At 40.4% G+C, this 17,580-nt stretch overlaps 1 protein-coding gene across 1 annotated transcript; it reads right to left on the bottom strand.

Moving 5' to 3' along the window:
* Nucleotides 1–7,752: 7,752 nt before the first annotated feature.
* LOC146759583 (kinesin-like protein KIF20B) lies at nt 7,753–10,598 on the bottom strand. The gene is made up of 4 exons (XM_085510312.1): nt 10,438–10,598; nt 9,583–9,709; nt 8,903–9,045; nt 7,753–7,891 (listed from the first exon to the last, which is right to left on the bottom strand). The coding sequence occupies exons 1-4, from the start codon at nt 10,474–10,476 to the stop codon at nt 7,811–7,813; spliced, it is 390 nt and encodes a 129-aa protein (XP_085366438.1). The 5' UTR covers nt 10,477–10,598; the 3' UTR covers nt 7,753–7,810.
* Nucleotides 10,599–17,580: the final 6,982 nt, after the last annotated feature.

Here is a 17,580-nt window from a genome sequence, read left to right on the forward strand (position 1 = left end):
TTCTGTCCCTTCATGACTGGAGGGCATTAGGGTGCACTGTGCATCGGTATCCACCAGTGCCTTATATTTCTGTGGTTTGGATGCACCAGGCCATCGAATCCACACAGTCCAATAAACTCTATTATCCCTCTCCTCCCATGATTGAGGGCAGGGCCCCTCTATTGGTTACCTGTGATAACTGGAGCAGCTGTACTGGTGGTTGGTCTGTTTTGTAGTTCCCTCACCCATACTCTTAGTACAGGAGTAGGCTCGTCATGCCACTTCCTCACGTCTTCACCACAGTCACGTAGGTAGCGCCACATGGAAACACATGGTGTAATCATACTGTCGTTCCTTGCTTGAGCTGGAAAGCGCGTGTGTCTAATAGCTGAGATTTTATGATAAATGGGAGGAGTAGGACTGGAATATTTTGATCAGCTCCTTCATTAGAACTGGTGACCTGTACGGGGATTAACCTTCATCAGTTGTTTCTGATACTACTACGGGATCATCATGATTAATGAACTGAGACACTTGCTCTTTCACTTCGTACAGTCTGTTTGTTACTTCTTAGATTGCTGAAAAGGAGACGTGGGTTGGAGGTAACTGCTGTTCAATGTTTTGCAGTGTAAGAACCAATTAGAAAACTAGGGATCATCTATCTTGTTCCTCGTACCTTTGAAACATTGCTGCTAAAGTAATAGCTTACCTTTCTGGTGCTGTTTTGGTGAGTTTCTGCCATATGTCGTCTTCACTCTCTCAGGATCATGTTCTTGGCGACAGTAGCTGGGATCAAAATTAGGGTTATACAACATTTCCACCACAGCTATTTCCCTCAAGTACTGGATGCCGTTTTCAATTGTATCCCAATTCTTCATCAGAAGCTTCAGAATGTCTCTGAAGGGAAGCTTTGCCCTCACAGCCACTAACATTCGCTCCCAGATGGTGGCAGCACCATCCATACATCTGTTCATCCCTCTGTCAATAGTTGGGTCTCTGGAAATGCTTCCTAGTTGACGAGCTTTGTTACCATCTAGAAACAAGCTACCGGCCCCGCTGCCCCAACAGCGAAGCAAACCGGTAACAAGAGATTCATTCTGGTGCTGTGTGAACTCCTTTCTTACGCCTTCGATTTCAGTCATCTTCAGGGGTCGACAAACAGTAATAGAGATTTCCTCCTCATCACTCTCTTCTTCATGCCTCTTAACTTCCTTTTGCCTTTCTCGGTGCTGATCCAGACCTGTCACCTGGATCTTCTGCTGCCTCCTCCTCTGCTTCTTTTTTCCGTCCTAGACATGAGGACACCCATTTCCATTTCTTGCCTTCCACAGGGGCAACTTATATTGTTACTGATCAGAATTGACTTGGGGATTTCCCTTTTTGGCTTGAACCTCACCTTGGAAACTCTCTTTCCAGAACAGTGTTATATAGAGCACGGTAAGCGCAAGCCAAGCCCCAGATAAGTTGTACCCTCTTAGACCTATCTAGGCTGCACCATCCCTGACTCAAATACTGGCTTCGTTTCTTGGGATCCCACAGGTGTTCAAGAGTGAAATCCCATGACATTGTGGGCCCCCACGTGTTGGTGAACCTGAAGGGAAAAAGTCAGCTTTCTGTTCTAGGACAAACAACCACACACCAATACAGTTAAATATAGCTGTGCCAGTTTATTGCGCGAATAGCCATACTTTTATAGCACACAGATAAGGGAGTACAGCAATCACACACACTAATTGGAGGAAAACATCTGCAATAACAACCCTAAACCACCCTTCAAAGCTGCGAGCCATTCATTCTTTTCCTAGAGGTGTCCTTGGTTCTCATGCTGTTTATCCTGCTTAACAGTTGCTGCTCTGAGAAGTCCTTATCTTGATCCATGGCTGCTGCTCTGTAAATTTCTTCTTGAATTATAACAGAATGGCAGTTCCCTGGGGTCTCCAGCACGGCCCCAGCCAGCTGGCAAATACAGCTGAGGACCTTCAAGAAAGCCACGTCCTGGTAGTGTCAGTGCTTGCTGGACACCTGTGAGCCCCACAATGGGTCTCATATCTGTGTGCCACCTTCTGAACACCAGTAACATGGTGTAGATGTGAGGCCAAGCCAAGCTAAATCAAAACATGCTTCTGGAATGGGATGCTTTCTGAAGAGTCTTTACACTAATGAGAAGACCACAAACATTCACTCAGTGAGCTCGAAATCACTGTGCATTTGCAGGCTTTCGGTCTTGTTTCTCTCACAGAGACATGGTGGGATGGTTCCCACCACTGGACTGTAGCAAATGGTGTACGGACTCTTTATAATGGATGGCCAAGGCAGATGAGGAAAGGCTGCTGCCCTCTGTGAGAGGGCACTGTGCTCTGCCTGGGGATGGCACCGGAGCCAGCTGAGAACTGATGGAAAGGTCTCTAAGAGGAGAGTGGCAGATTCTGTTCCTTGCTTCCTGATCAGGAAGAACAAGGGGAGGGGGACAGGCAGGTATCTGAGTTACAGCTGGGATGGAATTGTTTTCTTCAGACAGTCTGCTATGGTGCAGTGTTTTGATTCTTCGACAAAAAAAGCTGATAACATTCTGATGTTTAGAGCTGCTGCTAAGCAGTGTTGTACAGAGCCAAGGCCATGGTCAGTGGAGGGCACATGGAGCTGGGAGGAAACAGACTGCAGACAGGTGACTGGAAGTTGCCTAAGGGACATTCCTTACCAACTGACAGCAAGTAGAAGGAGTACTGAAAGGGATGGGAGTTCATCTCACTCTCTTCTGCTGCCCTGAGACCATCCTGATGATGCAGAGCAGCTGCTTGTGTATCAGCTGTTATATACTATCCCATACATCTGGATATATAGTGATAAATATTACACTTCTCCTTTCCTCTCTCTTAGTAAATAGCATCATTTCACGAGTTGTACTTTTTTTTCCCCCAGTTCCCTTCCCCATCCCACTGGGAATGGGGCAGTGCACAAAGCTCTGTTCGCTGTTTTATTTACCATCGTCTTTTTGGTGCCCGATGTGAGACTGCAAAGGTTGAGACAGCAGCACATCTGTCCAGAGTGAGATAACACAGGGCTTTGTGGGAGCTGGAGAATTGCTGGCTATGATGCTGATTGTTCCCCTGTTTGTGGAGGTCTTTCAGCCTTGCACAGGCATTACACAGGCATTGCCCAACTCCTTGCTTGCTGCTTGTTTTCCCTGCTTTGCTGTTTGCCAACTCTGGGGGCTGGATTAGGATATTTATTTTGCTATGCTGTTTGACTTTGCTTTATATCATGATAAAACTGGCAGCAGTCAAAATGAAGTTTTGTACACATTCATCTCTGAGGTCACCTTTGATTTTTGGAAGTAACACTGTCGATAATGTTAGTAATTACACCCTTTACTTTGACTCCTCAGGGAGTCTGGCTACGGAGGAGATAAGGGAGGGCACTTTCCAGTAGTCCCTCAGACTCGCTCTCACTTCTTTTTGTCCTGGAGATCGAGAGCTAGTTCCAATAGCTCCAGAAGATTTTGACAGTGCCAGCAAAGAGACCAGCTCTGACACAACCGTTCATATTGCAGGCTACTGACTCAAGTGCAAAAACCCAAACCCCAATCCTAAAACCAGTCCTACGCCATATCTAAACCCATCAGAGACACAATCCCAAACACCAAACTTAAAACCAACCATACCCCAAACCCAAACTGACATAGACACAAAGCCAAACCCCAAACCTAAAACCAACTGTACCCCAAACCCAAACCAACATAGACATAAAGCCAAACCCCAATTCCTAAAACATGGTCCCCCACCACATCCTCATCTCCAAATTGGAGGGAAGTGGATTTGATGGGTGGACAACTCGATGGATAAGGAATTGGTTGAAAGGCCGCAGACAGAAGGTGGTGGTCAATGGCTCTATGTCCAGGTGGAGGCCCGTAACGAGCGGTGTCCCTCAAGGGTCTGTCGTGGGTCTGGTGCTCTTTAACATCTTTATTAATTACATTGATGAGGGAATTGAGTGCATCCTCAGCAAGTTTGCTGATGACACCAAGCTGAGTGGTGCAGTCGATATGGTGGAGGGAACAGATGCCATTCAGAGGGACCTCGACAGGCTGGAAAGCTGGGCTCGGGTGAACCTAATGAGGTTCAACACAGCAAAGTGCAAGGTTTTGCACTTGGGCCGGAAGAACCCCAGGCACCTGTACAGGCTGGGAGGAGTGGTCCTTGAGAGCAGCTCGGCAGAGAAAGACCTGGGGGTCCTGATGGACGAGAGACTCAACATGAGCCAGCAGGGCGCTCTGGCAGCCCGGAAAGCAAATGGGATCCTGGGCTCCATCAGGAGAGGGGTGGTCAGCAGGGATAGGGAGGTGATTGTCCCTCTCTACTCTGCTCTTGTGAGGCCCCATCTGTTGTACTGTGTCCAGGTGTGGAGCCCTCAGTACAAGAAAGACATGGAGATTTTGGAAAGGGTCCAGAGGAGGGCCACGAAGATGATCAGGGGGCTGGAGCACCTCCCCTGTGAGGACAGGCTGAAGGAGTTGGGTTTGTTCAGCCTGGAGAAGAGAAGGTTGTGGGGTGACCTCATTGCAGCCTTTCAATACCTGAAGGGTAATTGTTTAGTTTGTGGAAGATTGTGGAATTTTAGTTTGTGGAAACTGAAAAATTGTACTGTTTGATATGTGGGTTTTGAAGGGAATGGGACAAACTGCTTTGATGGTATAAGAAAGTGTAATTGCTATTGGTATACAGAAGTATAATTGAGGGTGTGTGGAAGTGTAACTGAAGGTACAAATAGTGAAATCGTGTACAAAAGAAAAAGAGTTAAAGAGAAAGTGAGTTTATGTGTGCTGGTATGAGAGCAACCCCCTGTATTGTTTCCCCCCCCTTGCAAGAACTCTTGGAGTGAGAGAGAGCCGGGTACGGAGACTGTTGCTGTAAGCAGCAAAGGGGGGAGGTGGGGAGGAGGGGGCAATGGAAGTGAGAATAGCCTTCATGTGCAGAGATGTAGGAAACCTGAAATCCCAGTGTTAGCACTGGACACCTGGAGAGAAGGAGGTGAAACTGAAATAGGATGTTAGTAGTTTTTGTAATGATGAGAGTTTGGAAAGTGAGAAAGTTTGGGACAGACACAGGCTGGAGGAGGAAGGACTGGCAAGGTATAACAGGGATGTCAGGACTGAAAAGAGGTGAACGATATGAAAACAAAACAAAACTAATTGACACACAGATAGTAAGGGAATTGGTGATAATAACAGCTGTTACTGTTGTGGTGCCAGAATAGGGCCGTAGGACCCAGAGATCCCCTCAGGGAGAGGTGGGGGGAGTGGGGGCTTGAAGTGCCCAGGGAGGGCTCCGCCCCACTGAAAGGAAAGCAGTGTGCAAACTGCAACGGGAAATTGCATCTAGGGAAGCAGGATAAAGAGATTTATTTTCTGGTGGATATGGGTGCTTCTTACTACTCATAGATGGTTTTGTAACAGTAATAGAAGCTACTGCCCAACAAGAAAAGGTTTACGTTTTTTTTTTGGATTAATTAAATATAAACTAAGTAGGAATACAGAAATTCTTGTACCTGCCAGGTTGCTCTGGCAATAAATTTAATAAAACTGGAGCTAAGGGTCCAACAATATTGACTGTTTAAAAACTGTAAGTCTGACATTAGCACAAATGGGGAAAAAGAGTGTCGTACCCCAGGAGTCACAGCAATATCAAACATGATGCACTTAGGGGTGTGGGCATCAGGGCCAAACATGAAGCCCTGAATAGAAGTTAAAAGCAAGAGATTGCCCAGTCAGGGTAAAGTGGTACCCTATAAGGATACATAACTGTAGAAGGATAGAAGACTTTCTGGAGTTTGGACTCCAATTTTGCAAAAATTTTTGATAGCAAGTGCTGTAGTTTGGTACAACACTTGAACCAAGTAATAGAATTGTTGAATGCATACACTCAGTAGTGGCAAATCCATGCACTTTATTAACCCTGTTAAGGAATGAATAGGTGGAGTTTACCTTCTGGATTTGAAGGATGTTTCTTCTGCCTGCTTTCTGTATCACGGCTTTACAAGTCGGTGTGCAAGCTTGGAGGAGCTATCCCCCTTGCACCCGGCGCTGCGCAACGCTGGAATAAACATACCTGCTTTACAACCCATCTCTGGATTATAGAGTTTGATTCCGCAAGTCAGCTAAACATTTGTGGTTGGTTTTTCTTTTCCCTAAACAAAGCAACCTGTTTTCTGCACTTGCTGTGCCTTACGAAAATGCACAGAAATTAGGCAAGCCTGAGACTCACCAAACACCATGTGTGACATTTTGTAAAAGGTCAGTTTTGCAGCAGAGAACCACATATAATTATACCAAGTGTGCAACTACTTTTCCCATGCAGCAGCAGGCAGCAATGAGGCTGTTCTCATAATAAAAATACCATTTGAAAAGTAGTGTAATTAAGTGTATATCATGATTTACCCAGTAGCAACGAGAGCTCTATTAACAGCTTCTGGAACAAGTAGATCACTCCCATCCCCTGCAATGACTTTGCCTCCAATATCGCATGGCTGATAAATTGCAGTCTTCTGGATATGAAATATTTGCAAGTAATTTGCAAACTGCAGCTAATCAGAACCTTCTTCCATATTGTCACCAACCACTTCAGGCAGCATTGTTCCATTTTGACATCTGGCTATGAGGCATTCATGCACGGCATTCACATACATAGGTCAATAAATAGGAGGGAGGGTGATTTCAAGTACTTATGCTTCCATCAGTTTCTTCTGTGTACCTGTGCAGTAGCTGCCCATCTCACCTGGTAGGTACGAATGCTGTTTTCTACTCCAGGTCAATAAAAGCCTCCAAGTTGACATCCACATGCAGATTTGTCCAGCTAACACCATGGAGAAAAGCTTCTAAAAGTCAGTTCAAGTTTTTAATGAGATTGCTGAGCATAAAACCACATGATTCCCATGATTTTTCACAGATTGTTTTCTGCAAACCTGGATCTCACAAGCCTACAAGCAAGGAGAAAGCTTATCGGCACAGCAACAAATAGTACGATTGTGGGTTTTTTTAAATACAATCAGTATATTGTTCTATCACCAGCTGCTTTTAAGGCAATTCACTCCCATCAAACTCTCAAATATTCACCCAAGTCGGCTTTCATCCATGTTTTTACCTCCTGAGCAATTGAATCTATAGGAACTATTGGACTTGGAGACAACACAAGGACATACTGCCAGCTGAGAACCTTTCAGCTAATTCATCCAACAGCATCTAAAGGTTCGAAGGTCACTGAGGGGGAGAACAGTATTTGGGATATTAGAATTCCCCCCAAATGTATTGGGTTTATTTTTCTAAGTTTATTAATTTAAAGCTGAATTTGCACAAGTGAGGGAAAGCACCTTTCTTCCACACTGAGGAATTGGCACCATCTTCTCTCCAAAGAAAATTCTTTTAAAAGGCCCAAAAATTAAGTATACATAAATATTAATGTGTATTCATGCTCTTCTCTCTGCCAGAGTTCTGCTAAGTACACCAGTCACGTGAAAAAAGCAAGCCAGGCCATCCTGAACAAGTACAGTTATTACTGCACAATGGGTAAATAGCAATCAGTCCTAGAGATACTGTTCCTATACAGGAGAGGCAAGACAAAAATAAATAAACCCTTAACCACAATAAAATCCAAACCCAGTTTAAGAAAGCTTGTATTTATTTCAGCCTCAATGGAGTCAGTTTGAAACTGTCAGAGAGACACTGTACACCTATATACAAATTTAAGAACACAACGGAGTAACTGTTACTGTTTATTAACAACCAGTTTTAATAATACGATAAAAGTATGTCCTGAGAAAGGGGAACAAACATGCTTCTTCAAGGTTTTTTAGCTGTTCTGGATCTCAGCCATCGCTTGATGATCAGATGATCACTTTCCTTCTTTTGTTCCTCAGATTCCTGAAGAAAACATTTCAAAAGTTACTCATCTTTTCACACAAGACTGACAAGCTCTTCTTGACCCACGCAAACATATTTCTTCCCCTAAATGGATTTCAGAATGGCATTTGCTTATTATATTTTATTCAGAAAACTATGGGATACCGAGATCATTTTAATGCAGCTTAATCACAAGGAACAAATATGGAGAATGTACAAAATCCTGTTTATCATAAAAAAGCACACACATCTGAGGAAAGCCTGAAGGCAGCTTTCATTTTGAAATACTTGTTTTCAAAAGAGTATTATAATACTTGTTTTGTGAAACATGAAGCGTTCAGAAAACATTTTTAGCCTCAAACCCTGTAGCTATGACTTGCCCAGAATTTCAGTTCTCGGTTCAGTTCCATGTTCTCAGAACTACAGTGAGAAAAGAAATTCTCATCTTCTTCATCATCTAACAAAAAAAAAAAACATTTTGGTTTCTGCCCCTATCATTCGTCAAATCATCAAAAAATTCAGAGGGATATTACAGTATGGGCAAATGATCACTTTGCTGAACAGAAAAAGGACTCTAATATAATTAAAAGATGCAGTTCCAACAGAGCAAGAATGTTCTTAGCACAATAGCTGCCGACAGAGTCATGAAACTGGCACATCAGATCCTTTGCAAGTTGGCTTAGACAGGAGATCATAGTTTAAGCATACCTAAAAAGCTGTCTAAGTTGTGCTCTAAAAAAGCGTGTAGTAGAATAATCCCACTCCGACACACTGAAATTATCTATGATTCCAAATTAGAAGACATCTCCGTGATTGCTACATCACCTACTTAGTAAACTGTAAGCCAGCCAAACACAGAGATCTTTGAGGACAAACTAAGACAGAACAGCAGGAAGACCAAGAAGAATGACTTGGTAGAATAAAGAAATACCTCAGTACTTTCAACCTCCCCCTGCAAATAGATGAAACCTCCAGTCTGTTTGGACTCCTTAGTAGTTTATTTTAAGCCAAGACTACAGTATAATCGCTTACCGAAGAAGCAGGTATATCTAGAGGGCCAGAAACGACAGTTGAATACAGCTTCCTTTTGGATTGTTTTGGCTTGGTCTCTCCTTCTTCGAGACTTTCAGGTTCGTTTGATTTAGGAGAACTTACTGCTGACATCAGCTTCTTGGCTAGAAGAAATTTGTTTTGATACATAAACCAATCAACTTACTGGTTTTGTGAGTCTTTAAATCACTGAATGCAAAAAAAGCTTCGTAACAAACTTGGTTTATAAATGACACGTAAAATTTAAGTGAAAATACTCAGAAATTGTATTTGTTCATCGAGGTTCTTTATTGCTTCTATAGATGAAACTGTTTATAGCTTCAGGTACGGCAGCTTAAAGCACGCATTAAAATGGAGTATGAAAGACAATCATGGCTCAGAAGTCGCTGGAAGTCAGAAACTTCAGCAGGAGTTAAACAACAGGCCTAACTTTCGTGCTGACAGAAGCACAAGACAGAACCAACTTTCTCTGTATACTTGTAGGTTTTCACAAATGTAATGAATCTCTGAAGAGACGAATAAATGCATTTACTTCATAAATCAAAGGACAACTTAACATGGCAGACAAGTTCTCTAAGAACACATACATTAATAGCCTACAGCAGAAACAAGCCATTCTACAATGTCTAGAAAACATGGAATAAAACTTATTCTACACCAACCTTTAGAGTGTATAATAGAAGGAGAGCTTTGAATAAAATCTCCAACTTTTTGCAGTGTTTCATCCTTCTTTTTAGTCAGTCTTGAAGTATGTACTCGCTTTCTCAGGAAGTAGTCTTTTCCGGATTTCTGTTCAACAGAGATGTGAACATGTGAAACAAGAGCATTGTTTAAACTTCATTTTAGTTCAACGTTATTTTAAGTTGACATTTTGAGCTTTACTACTGACACCTCTGTTCATTATGCTGATGATACCACAACGGCAAGTAATGTAGACAATTTTACACCCTTTAGGGAGTTGTCAAAATCTCAGCTATTTCAAGGCATACGTTTCTTAAAGTTTCTTAATAAGGCAGTAGTTTCTTTAAAAGTAGCTCCCAAGCTGTGGAGTTGTTTCTTACATAAGCTGTTCTAATTACATAAAATAAACAAACATACAAAACAGAAGACAACAGATGGGAAAAATCTACTACTCATACTCTGACCATGCCAAGGATACTGCTATCACACGTGAACATCTGTTTTTAATAACTGCCATGCATATTAATGATATGAACCTTAGTTTAATACAAGGGCTTCACTTACAAAAGCACACGATAATCCACTAAAGCTTCTCTTCCCAACTATTCAGTGTGCAATATCCTTCCCTCCAAATCATTACACAGTACAGCCATTACACGCTCTGGGGACAGACTGACTTGCCCTTTGGTTAGCTTATGGAATTTAATAGGAAGAGCTCATAAGCATGTAAGATTCCCATTCAGGTATACACATAAGGATAAGACACTGCTTCTTTCGTGTGACCACACAATTACAGGACGTCCCAAGCTAGCTTCAAAACTAGAACAAAAACCAACCATTTTCTCGTCACTTGCAGAGGGTGAATTAAAAGCCATGACAGATTTTGTATTTTTCGTGTTCTCACTTTTCACAAAATCCTGGGAAAATAAGACAAGTTTCAGCCATGATTCTTTTGGAAAGAACAACTGATGTCACAAAAGTGAATACTTTAAACACTTTTGCTAATAGTAGGGAAGTATCTGCTAGTGGTAACTATTCCACTGTAAGTCAAATAATAAATAAGCATTCAATTATAAAAACAGGACATTAAGATATCAGTATTAGACATCTCATGATGTCTAAAAAGCTGATTTATGTCTACAGGTTTCAAAGAAAATACACAATGGAGTTAAGAGAAATTCCCTTCTCTTAAACCATTATAACTGAGCTTGGCTATTAGTTTTGTTCATTAAAGCAGTTCATTGATTAAATTCTTCAACTACTTTACTGAGGTAGAAATAGCATTTTTTTAATGCTTAAATGAGAATGGTAAAAAGGCATCAGATATTTTGTTTTCTGTTGGGTCTAGGTCATACCTCATCCATGTCATCACTTCTTTTCTTTTTTGCCTTAGGCATTTTCACTCCTAAAGGTATCATGCTGCCGTACTGCTTTATCTCCATCTTATCAGGTTGCAGAGGTGTCAGTGGGATTTCCAGCTCCGGTTTTGGGAACCGACTAGTTTTGCCATTTTCTGCGGACACTCCAGAAGAGTCGAGGACAGTTTCCAAATGCTCCTGATAGCACAGAAGAATTTTAAGTGCAAGTGTTAAGGTAGCCATGAGATTAAAAAGCTATAAATCATCTGGAAAAGGATATGTAAGCATTCGATTTTCCTGCTGTAAGAACACTTGTAACAGAAGGAGTTTATTTCAGTTACAGCAGAGTTTTACCCTTCTTTCCTAGAACTTGTTACATTTAAAATTATTTCCAATCTATGATCACAAAAAAAGTTCTCCATTTTAAACTGAGCCTGACACTTTACAAGTCATTTTTTCTCAAGGGCACAGACAACTACACTTTTTTTTAATAGAGAATGGTGGTAGAACTGACACGATTTTCTTCATCTCAACTCTGCTGCATCAGAACTGGGCAGGAAAAGGAGCATTTGATTCAAGTGTTCGATTAACTTCCAGCTTAATCTTAGGGAATTTGCCCTTCCTCTTCTACACTAGAGATGTTATTTACATAAGTAAGGTCCAGCTGGCAAGGTGCAAGCCCAGTACATGTCATTAAAGAACTCCATTGCTATCTTTTCCCTGGAGAGAATACAGACATTCAAGCAATGACACCGTACTTAAGCTGAAGGCTATCATGTACCTGCTCATGGTCAAATGGCAGCAAATGCACAGCTAAGTGACAGGGAAATGTCAGTATGCATTTCCCCAGCAGCACTTACTGTCCACAATCCACCCAATCCTGTTTTTCTCAACAGGAACAACAAAGTCAGAACTGAGATCACCTGGACTCCTCCTTCTCTATGGCAGGAATTCAGCTAGCATATCAAAAATGAGTTCAGATGCTGGTTGAACACATGGAAGACAGGCTGCTGGGGACATCAGAAAATGGTAGATGGCTGCTTCTACTGCTGCTAGTAACTAGCAAACTCCAGTGTCCCAAACACAGACTAGCAGCTTTTACTACTTACACTGTTCCAACCCCCTGAGGGGAGTCTTCTTCCTCTCAAAAACTTACCAAAGATTGTAGAAAGACAAAAAGTAGTCAGAGCCACTTTATCAGGCTCTGCTAAGAATCTGAATGGAGTATCACCACCCACTGTATTTCCAAGAATTAAGTTGGTTAATAAATACTTTGTTTTTAAAATATATGTAACTGCTATTTTATGAAAGTTAGCAATTAAAAACTTATATAGGAATGATTAACATCATCTGCTAACAAAACAATGTCCAGAAATCCTGCAGAGGAAGAAAATAAGTTCAATTTGCTGTGCCCGTTTCAGTGGCTCCATGAATTTTTTCCAAGTAACTTATCTAATCATGAGCCACTTCATAAGCATTAACATGAGGAGAGTTTTCAACAGCACCTGACAAAAATTCATCACACAATTGTTTCAACAGCTTTTATTCCTATCAAAGGCTATAAAAACAGGTGATCTGATCACCTTGAAAGGGATAAATAAATTAAAACTTGGGAATTGTTTAGAGAACATGAGATTTTTTCCTACTCATTCCTTATCAAAAGCAATACAATCACAACATTTTCAGATCTGAAGTTTCATACTAACCTCAGATTCATTTAATGAAGTGAGGCTCCTAGTACATCGACGTGACAAATAATTGTCTTCAGCTTTGCATCTTAATGGAATACTTTCTCCAGTTTTAGTTTTGCTTTGTTGTTTCCTAGGCTGTAAATATTTAAAAGGAGTAAAGATTAGGCTATGCATTAGACCTCCAAAATATCTCGAGTTTTCTAAAGTTACAGTGTAAAACCTCAAGCTCAGACGCCACATGAACATGTAAGCTGAAACACAGCACAAGTGTGGGAAGGTAGTAACATCTATTCATTGTGTGATCTTCAGATACACCCTACTGGGTCTCACTAACAGTCTCAGGCAGTATTCTGCCTCCAAAAGAGAGAAAGCGAGACATTATTTAGGGACAAAATCTGTAACGCTGGTCGTTTTGTCATCCATTCCCCCCATACTCTGCATGCTCACAGCTGCTATGTTAGAACACCAAAGGCTAAACCTCTGCCTAATCTTCAGCATCCACATACGAATACATGGAAATCTGCATGGAAAAGTTCCATAATGTACACAGAGAGATGGTGTTCTAGTAAATAAAATATTTTTGAGAAGATGAGAGCTCATGTTTGAGTGGAAGACAAAAAGAACCAACAAGTACTCATCACTGAATATGTAGTTAAAGGACTATATGCTAAGAAAAATGATTCCAGCTCCAGTATCTCCTAGGAAAACAGAAGAACAAAAAGGGGTTAACAAGACGTTAAGTACTGACTTTCTATAAATATAATCATACCTTTTCATTTATAGAGTCATTCCTTCTACTTTGTCTTTCTTCAAGTAAAGGTATTTCTGGCAAACACTGAGGGCTACTGTGGTTAATGTGTTGTTTTAATTCCTTTATAAAGTCATCTTTGTCAGCCAGTTCTTTTCTTAACTCTTCTATCACAGTTGCATTATCCTAATAAACAGTAAAAACTGCTGAGTTGTGGGATTGGCAAAAGGAATTAACACACACAAGCAGTATTGCAATTACTTAGTAGCATCAGTTTTAGAATTGCAGGCTAGAACACTTAACTATTCAAGAACAGTAACATTTCACGGATTTGTACGGTCACTGTTACAAGTGCAGTAGTCACACAATTGCCTGGGAAGTTGTAATACAATATATTTTGATTCTTCTATTTTACTTATGTGCTTCAGCCTTCATCTCTCTTAAGATATAATAACCCGAGCTTTTATTTGTTCCCAAATCCTCGGTACTGTGAGAAAGTCGGCAGCTGTAGGGGAAGTTTTGCTATGAGAACATCTTTCTTCTCAGAGAAAGTGAATCCAAACATTCTCAAAGGAGCACAACTCATTTAGTCTTCTGTTTAGCTTCTGAAATTCTATGCTACGGCTTAGATTGGCTATCCTGATTAAAAGCTGGATGTTGAAATAAGAAATGCAACTTCCAGAGATCATCCCCCCTCTGCTTTTTGATGCTTCCCTTAATCTCTTCCACGTCCCCTTCTGTCTTTTCATGCCATTGTAGATACTACCTCGGAGAAAGCAAAGAAAGTAAGAAACCTGAGACAGAACTACTGTCTGAGTATTGAGCCTAGCTTGGGATCCGGAAATGCTGTGAATTATCAGAAAAAGCTACAGATGTCCAGTCTGACTGTAGGATCATAAGCATCAAACTGACATCTGCTTATCTGAACTACTGAAAAAATTGAAATTTTAGTAATTAACAGAAATTCTGTTTCTGAAGAACAACAATAAAAGCTGGTGCTTTTTTTGGTTAGTCGCACATGATGTCAATACGACAGTGTTCAAGAACAGAACCACACCCATAATACAAAGAGCAGGTACAGGAGTTTTACAGAATTTATGGGTAGCTAATCAGGTAGGAGGAAAGGAGAGATGACCTTGCTTGAATCCTTTAAGGCAGATTGTCTCAGTTCTGCTATTTCTGTCTCTTTTTGTATGGCATTAGAAACCAAAGTTTTGAGCTGTTCTTCCAAAGCTTCTACTAACTGATCTTTCTCCTCATGCAACTTTTGAATATTATGGTCCTTTTCCTCCAGCTCCTATATTTCATGTTGAAAGAAAAGCATACACAGTAGAAACAAGCAGAATCTTTAAGACAGCCTAGAATTAATAAGTTTTTCATATAGCATAAATAAGGACTCAAGCTGATAGAAAGAGTTTATGGTAAGACATTTCAATTGACATATTGTGATGTCACTCAACAAGATCAGGTTATATGCATGTATTATATATGTATTTACTATGCAGATTATTGTATTTAAAGCAATCTGCCAGTGATCTGTAGTGACTAATTATTTGAATATCTTACATGGTCTACCACTAATCTCAGATGGCCACGTTCATGTTGCTCCAATTTTATTTTAACTTTTCCCTGTTGCTTGGTAAACCTGCATAATTCATTTAATAAAAAATAAGAGCAAGTAAAATACCTGCTTAATTTGTTGGATATAGAAGTCTTCATAATCCAGCTCATCCTTAAAATAGTTAATAACCCTTTCAAGTTCATACATCTTGTTCCTGATGGATTCCTCCACAGAACGCATCGTGGACACCTGTAATGTAAGCACAGCTCACGGTTAATTAAAAGACTTCTGTAATCCAACCTGGCCAAATACTTCTTTGTTAAATAAAGAGGAATTCACAAACAAGTGCTGAGTAGGAAAACGACAGCAAGTGCAAGGTTACCAAGGAAGACATGAATTCATTTTTAAGCTTCAATTTTCCACCCCAAGCACACCCAATAAACTTTCAGACTAAGATCCTGGAAAACGGGTTTTAAGATATCTTCTTGTTTAATAATTAAATTTTAACTATGAGCATCACTGAAGCTGAAATTGAAGAAAAAAAAAATACATGCTTATATTAAAGAGTCTCTGGAAATTAGTCTATTTCTCTTCAAGTAAATAGCATTCTTCTTCCCAGTTATCAGCGTTTTTTCACAAGACTTAGGTTTTAGGCTTTGGAGTTACCACGGATACCAATGGCAAGTCACCAGTAACGTAGAGATAATAACAAGTCCCCTCCAGAGGCAGATTAGCTATTCTCTTCACAAACCTTATTCCAGACTACCAACCAACTTTACTTTCCTCTGTTCATTATCTATGTGAAACCATGTTTTAACTTCTGGTCCCCTCTAGAGCTTCAATGGCAACTTTACCTAAGATTTGCTGCTAGCCACACTAGCGTGAAATTTCCAGCTTCATAGTTAAAGTTTGAGAAGTTTTAACAGCAGAAAGCCAAGCATAATCTTACAGAAAGAAAATATCTCAGTTGACTACAAACCTCGCTTTGTACTTGCTGAATTTGTTTCTCGGCATCAGAATGTTTGTCTTTTAGATCTGCATACTCTTCTTCTTTCCTCTGCAAATCTTTTTTCAAATTCAGTACAAGGGCAGAACTCTCAGAAAGAATATTTTCTAGCCTTATGTTAAAAATAAAGACACAAAGAACATTACTGTTACACATCTCATGGAAACAGCAATTACAGCTTAATCCATGCCCTGCCTGTCGGTTTCTATTTGTAAATAGACTCTTAAATCTGTCTAGACCAGTGAAAAGATTTAAACAATTACTTTTGAATTTCAGCTTGCTTCTCATAATCAGATGCTGAAGCAATAAATTATTCAGATGCTATTCTGAGGGATGTACAACAAAACCACCAGCAATCCCCATATTATTCTTTATTTCCTTGCACACTCCTGTTTTCCCTTGGAACTCAAGTAGCATACCAAAGCATCCTAAAGTAGTAGTTTGGCCATTGATAAGCATGCAGATGCATTAAGTCGAAGGGATGTTCCCATTAACTATTTTTAACTCTAGTTCATTCTGAAAGGGCTCTAAGTTAACTCAGTGGTTACTTACGATTCTATACGTTGCACTTTCTCCATTTCACTCTTTTCCTTTTCCCGAAGAGAGTGTTTCATCTGCTCCAAGCTTTCATTTAAAGCCAAACTTTTGATCTGTTCTTCCAAAGCTTCTACTAACTGATCTCTCTCCTCACGCCACTTTTGAAGATTACGGTCCTTTACCTCCAGCTGGGCAACAAGTCTTTCCTAAAAGAAGAACAGATGAACAGTGAACATCACCTACTACACACTGAACTGTTCTAACACTTCGGTAGTTAGCACCGTTTTACAGTCTTAGTAAATGTATGATCTCTTCAAGATCCACAGGAGCTCTAGAACTAGTTGCACTACAGACCTACAGAAGCAAAACCATGCTTCTATTAGACAACCTACATTACTCTCCTTGTGAAAAAATATTAGTATTATTTAACAACTTCAATTTGCTCATTTAATGATTACTAATGAGCTTTAGGAAAATAAAGTCACAAAGTGATAATAATACTAAGCTCCTCACATCCTTCTATGCTGCTTGCAGGTCCAGAAAGTCAGGACTAACTACTTCCAGATGTAAAAAAAGCTTTGCAGAATGTACAGATTCACATGTTTAAGAAGTTACATGACAAGAGCCCAGCAAAAAGCTCAAGTAACTCAAGTGACTTTGTTATCAGTCACTATTTGGAAAGTGATAAAGGAGCAAAACTGTGGCCGTTTGACCAAGTATTTTTATTCAGTATCTGGAGAGAAGTTTGTGGGGTTTCTTTAGAAACTCAATTGCCTTTTCTTCCTTATAAAGGCTTAAAGGCCTTCTGCTTTGCAGAAAAGAGAACAAACAAAAGCTATTGTACAAAATACTTTCTTAGCCTCATTAAATAGTGATCTATTTTTCAACTGTAATTTTCTTATTGATGTCCCACATACGTCACATTTCATTATGCACTTATGAAAGATCTTTCTTTTTGTGGCCCCCCCATTCCTTCCTTTTCCAAATCAAGCAGTTCTCATATGGGCTTTGCCACATAAGAAAGCAAGGGGACTTGGACAAGCTGCTCTTATGCCCCCTTACTGTTAATACTTGGTAT

This window comes from Coturnix japonica, chromosome 10, assembly GCF_054131305.1.
Source record: "Coturnix japonica strain WE chromosome 10, WE-NBRP24, whole genome shotgun sequence".
NCBI classification, from domain to species: Eukaryota; Metazoa; Chordata; class Aves; order Galliformes; family Phasianidae; genus Coturnix; species Coturnix japonica.